General features: G+C 37.2%; 1 protein-coding gene across 7 annotated transcripts in view; it reads right to left on the bottom strand.

Moving 5' to 3' along the window:
* Nucleotides 1-17,958, bottom strand: part of TTLL7 (tubulin tyrosine ligase like 7) — a 74,281-nt gene that overhangs the window by 5,173 nt on the left and 51,150 nt on the right. For all 7 annotated transcript variants that reach the window (XR_014695680.1, XM_084528521.1, XM_084528522.1 and 4 more), the window contains 4 exons: nt 16,716-16,984; nt 10,499-10,633; nt 8,682-8,762; nt 3,468-3,628 (listed from right to left, as the gene is read on the bottom strand). Coding sequence is in view for 6 of the 7 variants with exons in the window: in XM_084528521.1 (XP_084384647.1) it covers nt 3,468-3,628; nt 8,682-8,762; nt 10,499-10,633; nt 16,716-16,984 (646 nt within the window). In the remaining variant the exon portion in view is untranslated. The remainder of the gene's footprint in view (nt 1-3,467; nt 3,629-8,681; nt 8,763-10,498; nt 10,634-16,715; nt 16,985-17,958) is intronic.

The following is a 17,958-nucleotide window of genomic DNA, read 5'->3' as shown; positions in this document are numbered from 1 at the left end:
GCTTGAGGTTTTTTATTTGGTTATGAAAGAGCCACTTCACAGAGTGAGGAAAATTTGCTGCATCCATTTTTGGGGTTCAGCATAGCATCCAGGATGATTTAGTCCTGTCCCACTGAGATCAGTAGTAGATTTTGCATCCCTGAGGTAAGAAGTTTGTTCTTAAAACACTGAATTTTAGTACATATCAAAGAACCAGCATGTCTACTTCATCCTAATGAGATTTTTAAAATTACACTGTATTATGATGCAATTGTGAATATTAATGTCCAAAACACAAGTTGTATGTATATCTAACTGATTTTTCAGCCTGGATCCCTAGTCTAAGTAGTATGTTTGAGCTGAAACCATTCAGTTCTATAGAATTGCTACCACACACATAATTTTAGAGAAGCATTTTTCTCTTTAATTCTTATCCATATAATGAATTAAGTAATATAGTTTCTAAGGCATCAAGTCTGTTTATTTAATAAGCAGAATAATTATACTACTTCAAGAATTACTGCCTTCTTTAATGTATTTTTCTCAATATTGTTTCCTGTCCATGAAATTTTCATATTTGCTATTATGTGAAAATTAATCTACTGTCTTCATTCTTTCCTCTACAATGTGACATCTGGTGGAAAGCAGCAAGACGAAGTTCTAAGTATTACATTCATTCACCAGATTCACAGTGTTGCACATAATTATATTCTAATTTAACCTAAAAATCTCCCAAATCTCTTGCTAGAAACTCTCCTGATAAATTTCTTAAACTCTGGGCTTTGAGGTCTATAATCACTTTCTGACAGTTACGAGGGATTTTACCAGTGAAGAGTAATATGTGACCTGCTATAATTATGGCTGATTATGACCACAGTGATATACAATTACCCCAAGAATAAAGATTGATATTTGGAAATTTATATGAAATCTCATTAAAATTCACACATATGTGTGTCTGTGCAATCTCCTCTATATGCTACACAGATGCAGTTCATATTCTGTTATCCTGCAATCAATAAGGACTGGAGTATAGTTACCCAAGGAAGCTGTTTGTTATGCTGCAGCTTTAGTTTCCATACATGAGTAAGAAATCGAGCTCTCGCTAGATCCAGAGGACAGTATTAGGCTTGGTTGTGCAATACTGTCAATTACATCTCATTCTTTTTAAAACCATCTGAAGTGATCTGGTTCTATCAGTTTTCTATTATTAATTTTAATTGTTTACTATACAGTAAAACAACTGTAGCTATATGAAACCATCTACATCAAGGTTATTTCACCGACGTTTCCTTTGTTTCTTTGTCTGTTCTTTTTACTAAAATACTATGTGCCTAGCAAAGAACTAACTGCAAGAGGCTATGACCTCCGTTCTCCAGATATTATTATTAATAGTGAAAGCGCCATATTGCTTGATATATTTTCACATACGTATGTTGTTTCTTAATTAGCACGCTAATACTCCTTCCCAACACCCGTCCCCAGAATCTACATGTGCCCTATGTTTATTCCAATCTGTTCTTTCAAATGACACAATTAATGCTAAGGACGACTGATGAGAAGCTGGCCTCTGCTACAGAGTTGTCTTAAGGTCTGTGTTGAGGATCACATGGCAAGAGTGATGCTTGCAACTGAATAAACAGCCTACTGACGAGGTACAAATGTCCTTTTGGTTTGCTTACTTCTGTGAATTTTGTAGTAGGTATATTACTTGTAGAGTGATCTCTACACATACTGAGTATTTGTATATTATTTTTACAGCATTTTTTAGAAATTTTACAGACAACTCCTTTTATAAGGAATTTGATATTTAAAATTAAGCTCCATTCTGTAGTCAGCTGAGTCTTGTTCTGCATGTACCAAGGCATTGCTAGATGTGAAATCCTACTCTTCATTGAACTCTTCTGCTGGCTCAAAGACTGTTCTTCTGAGCCAAGTGAATAATAGAATTGTTTAAATGTTTTTAACAAAAAAAAAATAGTTGTAGAGGAAAAAAAAACTGAAAATTTTCATGCATATTAGAAGATCTGCAAAAGGGCACACTAGAAGTAAGATTCAAAATAGTAACAGCATTATTGAAAGAGAAGGTATTTATAATATTTTATGACAACAGAAATTGAACTTTGACTCAAGAATTCACACACCTCTTTCGGCATGAAGAACAGCCCTTGCAGCTGTAGAGGATTATGCAAAGGAAACATTTTAGATTGGAAACACAGAAACTTTCAATTGGAAACACAGCCTTTTCTCACTCGAGTTTTAAAACTGTTGGAACATGCAGCATACCCAATAGCTACCTCTAGCAAGTCTTAGGACTGACATTATCTGCATGTTCCCACAGCCCATGTCAATGAAAAAAAAAAAAAAAAAAAAGATGACAACAGCTCACACAAAAACAAACCTTTCACAATGAAGAAGGTAATAGTAAAAGAAACAAACAAACAAACTGATGACCCTTTGGATACTCTCAGATCCCTCATTGTTAGCACATTTTTCTGTTCTGCTGGGAGACAATTGACAAGTGCACTACGCTCATTCTCTACCTATGACAAATGACTATAAGTGAAGAATACGTTGAACTGATTCCTTTGTACATACAATAGCCATCAGCATACTATGCGTGTTTCCTGCAGTTAATTTTTAATAAATCTCTTAAAATAATTTATTAAAGCTACTCAAAATCCCTTCTGTACTTTATACATTGTATATACTTACAGAGAAAATGTCTTTTTGTATGCAATATATTTCATATTTACACATTCCTGTTTTCATTTTATCAAGAAGTTCAGAGGGGAGATTGCTTCATATCTGTTTCTCTAGATCTGTCCTTACATGAATGTCACTGATTTCAGGAATGTCCATTTTGAAGTATAGGATACTGGACTTTTAAAATATGGCCTCATCCTTTTTCTCTCCATTGAAAATTTTTATTTGCAACCCAAACCAAAACCATCTGCTTACCTCAATGTGTATGTTTCCTAGTCTGCATATACTTAAATTCCCACCAGCGTGTAAAACAGCAAATGTAATCAAGCACAAAAATTCAAACTCATTATTTGTAAATCACAGAACTGATATTGCTTTTGGCAAGAGATAACAGCTGCACCTGTGACAGAATTTTTCACTTGCAAGTCTGAAGATGATTATGATTTTGTACAGGGTAAATCTACATTTCACATTGCAGGCCAGATGCCTAAAGATTGTGGAGTATCCAATTGAAAGAGTCAAACAAAAGCTCAGCTGTTTTGAAAATTAGTTTATTTCCTTAGATTATTATCTTTGTAAAAACCTTACTAAACGTCCTATTCCATTACTGAAACGGTTAGCCTAGATTATTAGATTTCTGATTAACTGGGTCTTTATGTTGTTTTAAAACAAGTTCAATGTATTACAGCGTTCTTTTAAATGAAAATGAGCAACAAAGTATGCCATCAGTCTTTGTAGCTGTGAAATTATGAAGATTAAAATAATAAGTAAAACGGGCTTACCCTGAATTACAGAAACAGTTCCACAGGCCTTGACCATGGCTCCAAAGTAAGCGATTAAATACACGGTTAAAGAGACGGTACAGATGTAAGTTTTCAATGTCTGGAGCCTTCCAGACATGCTGGAGGACTGCACGAACGCTTGTCTTGACTATATCCAAAAGCTAAGAAAGAGTACTTGAATCAAGTCAAAGCAAAGGCAGATTGCAAAACCTAAAACCAACTGTTCTCTGATTCACTGCACACACAGCTGACTGCATAGCTATAAATTCTCACATGTCTACATTTCATTTCTGTGAATTCATCAGCAAATTTTTATGAGACGTTTTTTCTGTCAATAACATTTTGGAAAACTAAATCAAAATATTTTATTTTTATTGCTTTCCTATTTTTTTTAGTCCGTTGAATACTAGCTAATTTAAATGACAAAAAACATTTAAAAGGAAACAAAAATGGATGCAATTAGAGACTAAAAGCAACATAATTAACAACCCAAATATTATATACTTGAAGATTATCTCTTCTTCTTTTCCCCCTCCCTTTTTAACATACCAGCTACTTTATAAGAACTAGAATGTCCTGAAAAGCTAAAGCTGCTTTTGGTTTAATACCCATTGAAACTCAGCATTACCCTAGATCAAACTATTTTGGTTTAGCAGTAAACAGGGTAGTAAAATAAATAAATAAGGAAAAAGAAACAGGAAGATTTTATAAACATTATTGTGCATAGAAATTAAATAGATTTATTATATACATTTAATATATTTTAATATATTTACATGCAAATGTGTAAAGATGTTGAGCAAAGAAAAGCAGCTTCTAAGCTGCATTCAGTGGAGCAGAGTTTTTACCCAGGAAGTCTTAGCTACTCAGACACTCATAGGCAGCCGTACATCCAACTCACCAGGCTCTTATTTGATATACCTTTGCACACCCCACTGAACTGGAACACAAAGGTGGGATTCACCACACTTGTTTTTACATCTGTAAATTCTCTTAAGTCAGTCTTTTAAGTTCCCTCCATAGTCCCTGGGGGGAAACAGGCTGCAGAGCACCTTGACTTCTGTTTATTTAGATACTGTCATGAGAAAAGTAGTCCTTTCCAAATACTGAAGTAGTATTTTAGGCCCCTCACTGGCACTCTATACTTTATTCACTCAGTATTTTCCCAGGAAACTGTCAGATGCGTATGACAAATGGATTCATATGGTTGAATATCTGACTCTCAAAAGGTGAAGGAGATTTAGTAAAAACAGTAGTGTAGAATTTCAATTTGTTTGGTCCTGCATAGCAAATTGTTGTTCATAAACAGAATTATTAGACCAAACTAACAAAACAAAGCAAAAAAATAAGCAAAATGCTTGCAGGAACACAGTAACAGTTTACAGTACAGAGCTTAGTGGGCAGAAAACCTGTAAATGATTAATAATGAAATACATCATTTACATTTTATTTAAGCTCTTTTTTGAAGATCTAGGATTGCCTGCATGTATAGGCCTTCTGCTAACTCCATGCATGCAATTACTCAATGGGAATATAATGCTGTCCACTCTGTTGGGAATCTTTATGAATGCAGGTGTCTAACACTAAAAGCATGCCTATGATCTCTTCCTCCCAAAGAGTGAGTTGGAAAGAGTAGTAAATTATACACTAAGGATAGTGATCCCATTTAGTGACTGCGGGAGCTATAACCATTTTTGGACTGCTCCCCACTTGTAGGAAGAAACTGGATTTTCAGAACATTCTCTTAACAGCATGACCCTACTTGCCTTAATGCTCATCAGGCAGCCTTTCCTTTGTGCCTCCCCTCACCTGCCTAAGGCTTACCCAAAAAAATGGCCACTAAAGTCCCTAATTACATAAAGAGTCAACTATACCTTTCTTTGCAATGCTACATTGACTAATTGTCATTTGTCTCCATGGGTAAAACAGAACAATTCCATGGAATATAACTCTCTAACTCACTAGTGTAAAAGACACATACTATGAAGTACAATATTAAATGTGCAGACCTCTTTATTTTACTTTAGCACCTGGAGTTAACAAAAACTAAAGACAGAGCCTTGCATCTTTGAGCAAAGCTGCAGACTGCCAGGTAACATGGGGAAAAAAAAAATCTTCTGTTCTGTTTTTACTGTGTTGACATTGCCAGCATGCCAGAGGGGAAATCATCTCAGTTAATTGTTCTTAATTTGCAAACACAGCCTCGATCATCCATTTAAGAAAAAGAGACAAGGCATTGCACAAGGGCTGGAACTTATGGAACCTACATCCCCCCTTTTCTGAGCTAATATCCCTAGATTGCCTTCATTTTTCTGTTTACGTTAATTTGCATCATCAACATAACCGATTATTTAGACATAACAGAACAGGATGTTATAAAAGAGTACATTCAAAACAAGATGTACAGACCCTCTGGTAACCATCAAAACAGATTTGAAAGAAATTATGTAAAGTGATGCAAAACAAAACAGTCACAACTCCTTCCATACAGAAGTCTCCTTTTCCTAGAAGTCTTGGGAGTCTAAATTTCATTTTTGAATGCATTGATTTTATTGGAATACTCTCAACTTTCTTCTAAATGCGTCCTTTACCTCTGCTGTAACGTTGTAACGTTAGACACTGAGAATATGAGCAGGAGTTTAATTTTTCTACATCATGTACAATAATACTTTAGAAAATAGAGCTGTCAGGTACGAACACTGTGAAATCTAGTACATTGCCCAGGTATTTTCTCCTCATGTTTTAGAGTTTCACAGTTATTCTAAAGTAGAGTGAAGGGGATTGAGTTTCTGTTTTGTATTTCACAAAGTTAAAGAAAGTACCTTTGAGATAGATTCCTTACTTGCATAAATATTCTTCACCTTGAGCTTTCTTCTGCTTTGCCCACCCCACTGGAATATAAAACATGCTTCTTCCAAATCAACAAAAGCTTACACATTTGACAGTCCTGAGCTGCAATGTCATTGTCAAAGTTAATCCATTTTTAAAAACTACCCTTCTAAGAATAACTATCTAAATGCTTGAAAGGATTGAGGTTAAAAACAGTTTAAAAAAAAATTATTACCAGTGCAACCAAAGATGAAGAGCCCATTAGCGCTTCAGGAACTATTAAGTCTCACAAGTTGTAAAAGATGTCCTCACAAAAACGGCAAAGAAATCCACATTTCTGGTTGTGTAGTTTTTACTAAAGTAAATTTTTACTAATGACTTGGCATATCAACCTGTATGATCTTGACTTTGTTAATGTGCCCTTGGCTATACATGACTGTCAGTCAAATAAAGGACAACACTACCATTTTATTGCAGACTTTCTGAAATAATGCTTACAGGAGAAAATTCTGAGAAGAAGGAAAAAGAAAAAAATATATAGCAAGAGAAGAAAAAAAGAGGAGACAAAGGGAAAACAGGAATGAGAGAAAAGGGTAGAAAGAGGAGAGAAAGGGGGAAGAAAGAAGAGAAAAGGAGGGGGAAAAAAGAAGAAGAAAAAAAAAAAAAAGAAATAACAAACAAGATACCTTAACCAGTCCTCTCTGAAAGCCCTGTATCTTAGCTGCAGTGAGGGGCCCTATCCGGCAACCTCTACCTACACTCATGGCTGCATAGATTAAAGGAGGCAATTCTGCTGAAAATGATTTCTGCTGAAAATGAGATCCTCACTGCATATCCACAGTGTGCATTTTGGGCCCTGTTGGCCCTGTTAGCTATGCATTTGTCTCTCTGGCCCTCCCTCCAATGTCTCCTCCCTCCCTCTTCCCAGCAGCTCTTCCTCCACACGACCGTTTTCTAAAAGCCCTCACTAAGCCTCTCTCCGGATTTGGACTAAAGGCTACAGCTGCCACATGCACACAGTAATAAGGACCTATGTGCATGTATATTGGGATTGCGACACTCTTTCCTGTAATTAAAATTAGATCATTTTAAGCAAAGGACTATTAGCCAGAAAATTTCTAGGTATGAATCAAAAAATTACACAATTTCAGCCAATGAAGATGGTTGCTCTACTGATTCCAGTCAATAGCACAAGAAAGAATTCTGCTGTTATACTGTTGCCACTCGACACAGTTAAAGAATAATTTTGGTTAAGTTATAGCCTCCTACATGGTCAAGTTTATCATGTCTAATTTAGTTTTAAAAGACCATGTAGATACATATTCCCTTTAATATCTGAACTTGATAATTTAATTGAAATAGTCAAATATTTTTCTATCATATGACATCAAATTAAATTAACATTTTCTCTGTCCAGTATGAAAATAAAAGCATTTAATGCCATGTTGAATAAGATACAATTCGAAAGACTGAGGATCATAATGCTGATTTTATAACAGTTGAGATGAGGACCCAAAATTTTTCTTCTCTTCTTCTATAATAATCAACCAACCTTTTCCAACAATAATATTTATCGTGTGTGCAGCATTTTTATTAAGTTGCTTTCTTTTATGGTCTATAAAAATAGATTGTGAAACTGAGAAATACAGAGATTAAATGCCTGGAACAGATATGCTAATCCACATAATGTGGCAGTGACTGAGACAAAGACCCAAATATTGCTTTAGGGTCACCAAAGTATTAACAGTACTCTCAAATAAATTTTTTTCTACATTAAGGAAAATGACTGTTACACTGGGAAGATCATTTTGACTGATGTATGTTATGACATATAGATATGAATGACATACTACAGCATGTCAATTTTTAAACAGATTAAAAATTGTTTAGGTACTATGCACAATGCCAACTACTAGATAGCAGAAATGCAAAGACAGAATGGTAAGCAAATCTAATTAGCTTTTGAAAGACTAAACCAGGTAGTTGAACACTAACAATGATAATAATCTTTGCTTGGCAAGTACTTTTTTTTTTTTTAACGTGACCTGTTCTAATACTGTGGGTCAAAGATCCAAATAATCAAGTTCAATAATACTAACTCTAAGGGAGTGTTAATAAACCAGTCCATAATTTCAGACCAGAAATATTTGTATCAGCAGTAATTGTTCATTGTTTGCTCTTCTTTCACCAGCCTTATTTTTAAAGATTTTTATTTGCAATTACATTTCAGGATAATTATGCATGTCTAAACATGGAGCATCATGTTAGTGATACTAGCCAATATTGTAATGTCAAATCACTCCCAGCTACTGCTAAACACCAGTAGACACACAGCCATTTGTCTACATCAGATAATCTTGAGAAAATGAAATCTGTATCACTTACTTTTCGTTGCTTTACAGAATCCAGTTTTACCAACCAATACGATGCCACTTTTGTTTTATGATGCTTCCAATTATCCATTATCTGTAGTCATTGCAAAACACAAGATAAAAAAAATACGCATAGAAACAATCAAAATCTGGCATTTCATTCACAGACATTCCTCATGCTAAAAAGTGTGAGTATTTAAAAGATGCCTGGGAAAAGAAGTTTTCTCTAAGAGAAAAAGAAAAGATTTGCAAATTTATATAGGGGACCATTTGTAATTAATCCTACCATCTTTTCTACCTGATTTTGAAAGTCCTACACTACAAAGCAGAAAGCTCATCTTGACTGACACAGTTGTGGTTCCTTCAGTACAGCAATAGGAGTTTAATAACGCATAACCATTTATCTAATCAAATAATATTTTTTTTGCTTCATAAAGGACATTAGACATATCTTGAAAACAATTCAATATTTCTATAAATAATCATGTGAACTGCAATATTGTGATTGAGAAATATTCTTCTTTTATGATGTCTGATAACAAAATAGGTTGAGCTGTTAACATAAATTTTAAATTTCATTTTTTCTTTCTATTGTATTCTAGACCTATGACAAGTTCTGCATGACAACTAATATACGATTGTTTCCTTCCATGATGAAACATTATTTACCAACAAAAATTGGTTAAAGACATAAAAGAATTCTACAATAAGAAAGTGCATTTATAATCATGCTACTGTTGTGTTAAAAAGCACCACTAGATGGAGTGCATATACAAACGCACATGCTCCCATATATAAATAAACACACACACACACGCTCCCCATTTCAGAGAGAGAAAATTTAATGAAGGATTTTATTTCTACTTCTAGGAAGAAGAAACTAAACATGCTACTTATGAATGCTGTCTCCTAGAATCACCTAAATCAACCATTAACACAGGACAATACAATTCCTTTCCACTGTGATGTAGTCACACAGACTACTGGAGACAATCAACACATGTCTAAGATTTTGCAAGCTTGCAGAACAAAGGGCATTTCCAACTGGATAATGAATTAATTTGATGAATTCTAACACAATGGACTGTGCTTACTACATCAGAATACAGGTGTTAATTTAAATGACTAGATCCCTCTATATTTCTACTAGATTGAGAAAAGAACTCTGTTTTCTTCTTTCACAAGCTGATGTTAGTTTCTTTGCACTAGATATTTATAAGGTACTTAAATACCATATATATTTTGCTTATGTATCTGTATATTAGGCATCGCTTATTAATTCCACTTTAGATCAGGGATTGTTTCACATTTCTTTGACGTGATGAGGCTCAGAACAATGTTGGATATGAGAAAACACAAGCTGGAAGACTAGAAGAGCCAAAAAGTATGAATGGTGTTTCTTATGATCAGCAATCTTCCAGCATACTGTTTTGAGTTCTCCAGTATGCCTATTCAAAAGCAAATTAAACACATCAGGATCTGCACTAACAGTATCAGATGAAATATAAACTGTTAATGAATTGTAACATTATTCTTAGCTTACTTAAAAGTTTGAACTTTCCGTACAATGATAAACTGTATTTTTCTAACCTTTCTGATTGTTTCTCATATATGTTATAGAGACATAAGAATGTTTTCAGTGCTGCTCTTTAAAGCTCAAAAGCATGCAAAGCTCCAAGCTTTTGAAATCTTTTCAATTATCCTGAGTTATGGACATTTTAAGGCCACAGGAGCTCATGCATCACAAATTGAACTTTCTACTTTCCTTCGTTTTAGTGGCTTAAGCACTATCTAGCTTGTAATTCTTCTTTCTTATTTATAGATACTTACATCTTCTATAATTAATTCTGATTCTTCATCCGTTTTGCCTGGGAACTTCATTCTCATGTCATTGAAAATGAGTAGAGTCTCTTTCGTCAGAGCAACTTCTTGCTCTTTCGTTTTCTGTTGCAGCAAAGACTCATTCTAAAGATATGAAATAGATGAAAAATCCAGGAGTGCTATTAGATCACATAATAGGAACAAAGATATTTCCTTGATAAATAAAAAAAAAAACCATAAACACCTCTAAACAGGGTAGTATAAAATGCATTTATAAAGTGTATAAATGTAGTATCTAATACATACCTAATATACACAAGTATGCTTTGCACATTAATCCACCAGAGTTACTCTTAGTTCTCAATAAATGCAAGAAAATCAGAGTTTGAATGCATATTTGTTTGATAAAAGATAAGCAAATATATATTAGATATTCATGATGCCACCATTTAAAATATACACTTGAAATGTGGACAACAAATTTGGAAATTAAATTCAATATAATGAACAGAAATTATTAATAATAATAAACTTCATTTCAGTTCTGCACTGTGACAAATTTGATTTATGGTTTAACGGAAAATGCCAGTTATATGAGAAGTAGGGACATTTTGCTCCAATTCTGCTAAGTGGGGTTCACACATTGCTTTCAATTTTTCAGGGTACTGGTTAAAATATCAGTGTTTTTCATGCCAACAGCAACCTGAAACCATAAAGTATTGAGATTAGACCATGTCTGGAGGATTTGGGGTTTGCTTTTTAAAATCTAGAACATAGTTAGAAGTATTTCTGATCCTTTTTCTTTACTTTTGCATATTGTTGTCCATACAAAATTACGTGGGCTTAATTTTAAGTGTTGGTTGTTTTTTTTCCAAGAATTAAATTCAGAATTGTTACGCATTTCTAAATCTTTGTATATCGTAAGAACTTCATTACTTAAGGATACTTTTGCTTAAGTAGATGAAGAATATTTTTAAACATAACAAAATATTTTGATAGAATAATGCAGCTGAAATGATAAGGTAGCAAATATTTACAAATCCATTTTTGATTATAACTGCTGTAAAATGTGTCTGTAATTCCCAAATGTAAATCATAGAATCACATGGGTTGGAAGGGACCTTAAAGATCATCTGGTTCCAACCCCCTGCCCTGCCCTGGGCAGAGACACCTCACACCAGACAAGGTTGACAAACCTCACAGAATCACAGAATCACAGAATTTTCTAGGTTGGAAGAGACCTCAAGGTCATCGAGTCCAACCTCCAACCTAACGCTAACAGCCCTCCACTAAACCATATCCCTAAGCTGTACATCTAAGCGTCTTTTGAAGACTTCCAGGGATGGTGACTCCACCACTTCCCTGGGCAGCCTGTTCCAATGCCTCACAACCCTTTCTGTAAAGAAGTTCTTCCTAACATCTAACCTAAAACTCCCCTGGCTCAACTTAAGCCCATTCCCCCTCGTCCTGTCACCAGGCACGTGGGAGAACAGGCCAACCCCCACCTCTCTACAGCCTCCTTTAAGGTATCTGTAAAGAGCAATAAGGTCACCCCTGAGCCTCCTCTTCTCCAGGCTGAACAAGCCCAGCTCCCTCAGCCGCTCCTCGTAGGACTTGTTCTCCAGGCCCCTCACCAGCTTCGTCGCCCTTCTCTGCACCCGCTCAAGCACCTCGATGTCCTTCTTGTAGCGAGGGGCCCAAAACTGAACACAGTACTCGAGGTGCGGCCTCACCAGAGCTGAGTACAGGGGGACGATCACCTCCCTAGCCCTGCTGGTCACGCTGTTCCTGATACAAGCCAGGATGCCGTTGGCCTTCTTGGCCACCTGAGCACACTGCTGGCTCATATTCAGCCGACTGTCCACCATCACTCCCAGGTCCTTCTCTGCCTGGCAGCTTTCCAACTGTTCCTCTCCCAGCCTGTAGCTCTGCTTGGGGTTATTGCGCCCCAGGTGCAGGACCCGGCACTTGGCCTTGTTGAACTTCATGCAGTTGACCTCAGCCCATCGGTCCAGCCTATCCAGATCCTCCTGCAGAGCTTTCCTACCCTCAAGCAGATCGACACACGCACCTAACTTGGTGTCATCTGCGAACTTACTGAGGGTGCACTCGATGCCCTCGTCCAGATCATCGATGAAGATATTAAAGAGGACCGGCCCCAGCACCGAGCCCTGGGGGACGCCACTAGTGACTGGCCTCCAACTGGACTTGGCTCCATTCACCACGACTCTTTGGGCCCGGCTATCCAGCCAGTTTCTAACCCAACGAAGCGTGCGCCAGTCCAAGCCAAGAGCAGCCAGTTTCTTGAGGAGAATGCTGTGGGAGACGGTGTCAAAAGCCTTGCTGAAGTCAAGGTAGACCACATCCACAGCCTTTCCCTCATCCACCCAGCGCGTCACTCTGTCATAGAAGGAGATCAGGTTCGTCAGGCATGACCTGCCTTTCATAAAGCCATGCTGACTGGGCCTGATCGCCTGCTTCCCCTGCAAGTGCTGCATGATGACTCTCAGGAGGATCTGCTCCATGAGCTTTCCTGGCACTGAGGTCAAACTGACAGGCCTGTAGTTTCCTGGGTCTGCCCTCCGGCCCTTCTTGTAGATGGGCGTCACGTTTGCTAGCCGCCAGTCGATTGGGACCTCCCCCGATAGCCAGGACTGTTGATAAATGATGGACAGTGGCTTGGCCAGCTCCTCTGCCAGTTCCCTCAGTACCCTTGGGTGGATCCCATCCGGCCCCATCGACTTGTGCACATCTAAGTGCCGTAGTAGGTCACCAACCAGTTCTTCATGGATAATGAGGGCCACATCCTGCTCCCCATCCCCTTCCACCAGCTCAGGGTACTGGGTATCCAGAGAACATCCGGTATTGCCGCTAAAGACTGAGGCAAAGAAGGCATTGAGCACCTCCGCCTTTTCCTCATCTCTTGTAACTAAGTTTCCCCCCGCATCCAGTAAAGGATGGAGATTCTCCTTAGTCCTCCTTTTTGTGTTGATGTATTTATAGAAACGTTTTTTGTTATCTTTAACGGCAGTAGCCAGATTGAGCTCCAGATGAGCTTTGGCCTTCCTAATTTTGTCCCTGCACAGCCTCGCTACTTCTTTAAAGTCCTCCTTAGTGGCCTGCCCACTTTTCCAAAGCTTATAAACCCTCTTTTTCCTCCTAAGATCAAGCCACAATTCTCTGTTGAGCCAGGCCGGTCTTCTTCCCCGCCAGCTCGTCTTTGGGCACGTGGGAACAGACCGTTCCTGCGCCATTAAGACTTCCCTCTTGAAGAGCGCCCAGCCTTCCTGGACCCCTCTGCCCTTCAGAACCGCCTCCCAAGGGACTCCACCAACCAATGTCCTGAGCAGCTCAAAGTCAGCCCTCCGAAAGTCCAATACAGCGGTTTTACTGGTCCCCTTCCTGACCTCGCCAAGAATAGTGAACTCCACCATTGCGTGGTCACTCTGCCCTAGACAGCCTGACCTCATCCAGCCTGGCCACTTCCGGGGATGAGGCATTCGCTGCTTCTCTGGGCAACCTGTTCCAGTCTCTCTCCACCTTTATAGTAAAGTGTTGAGGAATGGTTAAGTGAGGTGGGACATGTGAATGTGGGGCAATTGGCAGGCAATAAGCTAATAAAGTACCGTACTTAGCTTACATGGATCTGGGCACGTACGCAGGTGGCTGAGAGCCAATCAGGATCAAGAACACGATGCCCTTAGGCGATTGGATAGACCCCCTGGGGCAGGACGGTAGCAACTGCATAGCGCGGGAAAGTGTTAGCCAATCCTAAGTTTAGTTAAGAATGTTTACAAGTTTCGGAATAGATAAAAGGCGACTGAGCTATCCATTAAAGTTGAAGTTCACTGTTCACTCATATTGAGCGTCTGTGTCTTCCTCCCGTCGACAACAGTAAAGAATTTATTTCAAATGTCTAGTATAAATCTACCCTCTTTTCAGTTAGAAATTATTACCTCTTGTCCTATCACTACACTCCCAGGTAAGAGTCCCTCACAAGCTTTCCTGTAGGCCCCCTTTAGGTACTGCCAGGGTGCTACAAGGTCTCCCCAGAGCCTTCTCTTCTCCAGGATGAAGAACCCCAACTCCCTCAGCCTGTCTTCATAGGAGAGGTGCTCCAGCCTCTGATAATCTGTGTCCCCTCTGTGTCCCACTTCTGGACCTCCTCTAAGACGTCTGTGTCCTTACGCTGGGGGCCCCAGAGCTCAATGTGTTACTCCAGGTTGGGTCTCATGAGATGGCTCATTCTAAACTTAGTTTCCATGCCTTTAGTATATTTGGATCTTACCAGCCTCCAAAAGTGGCAATACACTCCCTTTTTGCTTGCCTAAAGGATTGAAAAACTAACACTTTAGCATGTACAAATTATTTCTTCTTAGTAAGTTATAGTTTATCAATTTCAATTTTATTCTAGCAGTAATATATAGTATATTATTCTTAGTTGCAAAAATAATTATGAAGAGTTCCATTCACAATACAGTGCTAAATTATGAGTAGTTCTTATCAATTTTGTAAGTAATTTTATTCACATTATTTTAAGAAACATGACCCAAGCTCTATCACCCAACATAATAGATCTGCATATCAAGGTCACTTCTGTAGTACAGCTTTCTCAATGAAAAAGTAAGTACAGTTTCTTACTAATGTTAATTTAAGTGAGCAGCCCATTTTTAATGTCATACGGTAAGAGACTGGTTTTAATCTTTCAGTAATTTGTATTTGATATAGAGTTAATGTGAGTAGAAAAATCTATATTAAGTCTGTCTCATTAAACTCTCGGAATACATCTTGATGATGAAAGGGTACTTTTTAAATTTGAGAAAGCTAGTGTGATAAAAAATACCTTTAACTTGTTGTGGTGAAGACACAATCTTAATGTCTTCTCAATTCAATTAGCTGACTTTAAAGATGGAAAACCATGTTAAGAAGTATTTTGCAAGATGTCAGCATGCAATTTTGAAAGGGTTCTTTTTCATCATTTAGACAAAGCCTCACAGGCAAAACAGACAATGTGTGTTCTACCGGATAAAAATGATGATTAGAGATAGTAAATACTATGAAGCATGTTAATTAGCATTACAAAAGGATTTCTCAAAATCAAAACTCAACACAATGGAGAAAGGCTGCAAGTGTGGGTTAGAAGTGCCAATTTGTTTTGCCCTCTCTCCAGATGAATTGTTTGGGTGATGAAATATACGGTTCAGCCACCAAAGGACGAATTGAAACGCACTGGCACAAACACTCAATACTATACTGAATTAGGCTGGATACAGATTCAGCAAACACTGCCTGGGGGCAAGTGGTCCACCATGCAAGCAATGAAAAAAAAAAAAAAAAAAAAAAAGGTATATTCCAGAAATACACCTGTAAAATATTAGCACACAGATTCTAAACAGCTAAAAATCTTTATTTAATAAGATCTGCTTTTTCTATTAATTACTTAGTTGGACCATGCAAATCTAAATGTTTGCCTTCCTCAGGGACAGGCTTCAAAATGAAAGTAGTTTTACCTTCACTTAAAAAAATAAAAATAGGCTTCTGACACTGTTATTCCAACAGCAAATCAGTAAATCCTAAGGAAGACATGGAACTGCCTATAAATTTTAAATTGTTAACTCTGGAAGTAGAGCAGTGGTACAGTTGATTTGAATTAGGTACAGTAGGCTGCAAAGTAATTACATCTTCAATGAAGAGCCATACAAAACCTTACTAATGTTTTGATCTGATACTATGCATTTATCCTAGGATTATACACTGTTTTTCAAGCACTGATGTGTTTTCGTCACTGTAAAAATTCTGAAGGTAGGCAGATCCTTATTTAAGAAACCATCAGTCCCCAAACAGACCACAGAAACTTTTTAAGAGTTTCATGCTAAAGTAATAACTTTCTACCATTTAAGCAGAAAACAAAACAAACAAACAAACAAAAAAACTGTCTAGGAGAGAGGGTTTCTAAGCCACAAAGGCCCTAGCTAAGATTTCCATTTTCATAAAATGTGGTATCTGTATAGCTGCACCAGAAACACTGAAACATCACAGCTAGCACTCACTGTAAGACATGTAGAGATGTGGAGATCTTACATTCCTGAGTTTCTGTTAAAATAGAATTGATTATACATCGAAATCCTGTACATCAGGATTTTTGACATTGTAAAAATTATTAAGGCATTTATAAAGCCTTAGAGAAATTAAACACTTTTTGAATGTAACTGCTCTGCTAACTCACCCCCGAAGAATTCATAGTGCACAGGCTGGATGTCTGAGAGGCTCTGGATGAAGATGGGCTACAATTTAAAGAACGGGCCCTATTCACTGAGGATGCACGCTGGACTTGCAGAGATGCTTTGGCCGAGAAGGGACGCTGCTCATGTGACTGCATGGTCGATATAGAACGAGGGCAGCTTACAGAACGCCTTATTGGACCTGCAGATGATGTGGAGGGTGAATATGATGGAGATTTTATATTTTTAATTGAAGGTTTCCAGTTCATTCTACCTGCAGACAAATTAAAGAAATGATGCAATTACTTATTAGTCTTTTTACACCCATTTTTCAGTCTTTGTAACTAACAACACACATGACTATCACATTTACATCCATTGTACAATAACTTACATTGACTAACAATTTTATATGTCGTAGTCATTCATGTCAGATCCTCTAATAACACACATTATATATATTCTATAAGAACTTTTATTTCTCCCTCATAGTCAGCTTTAATCAGGTGGACTCCGATCCATGCATCAGATTTGAGACAGAGTACATATTCCCTATGGGTCAAAAAGCATGTGGCTACTATGTTAGTCTTCTTGACTAGAAGAATATGGAAGAAAGAGAAAATGTAGTTGAAGGAACACGTATCTGTAGACCTGATCTAACTCATCTGCTCCTGTCCAGCTGTAAAGTTTTTCAATTCAGCCTCCTGCTAAATAAAGGACATTCCTATGAAAAATAAAACTTTAGAAGTATTTGTGTAATTAAATGACGAAATTCTGTGAGACAATACACCTCTAAAAAAAAAAAAAAAAAAGCATATCTACCATGTTCAACAGAACACAGTCACACTAGCACTCTACAGTAAGCAAGAAAATATCTCATCAGAAACATATATATACGGATATATTTCTGTATCCATTCTATATTCCAGCAAATTCAAGCTTAATGAAACTTTATTTTACAAGGAAAAAATAACAATCTTATAAAAAAAAAAAAAAAACTAAGAGTAAATTCACACCATTTTCAACTGTCATCCAAATCTATTTTTTCCCTTTGGCATTCTTGTCAAAAATATTCATATTTTTTTCCTTTTTTTTTTTTTTAATTATTTTAGAAAAGATTTTAAAGAAGATTAAATGAACAAACCACTGTTTAACTCTGAGCTATGACTGTTGATATATTCTGAAATACTCAAGCATTCTATATAACTCACCATGTAAGACCAGACTTAAAAATGTGGTAAAACTTAA

Source organism: Aythya ferina, assembly GCF_964211825.1.
Source record: "Aythya ferina genome assembly, chromosome: 8".
In the NCBI taxonomy this organism is placed as follows: domain Eukaryota; kingdom Metazoa; phylum Chordata; class Aves; order Anseriformes; family Anatidae; genus Aythya; species Aythya ferina.
This window is presented reverse-complemented; position numbering and strand designations above follow the sequence as displayed.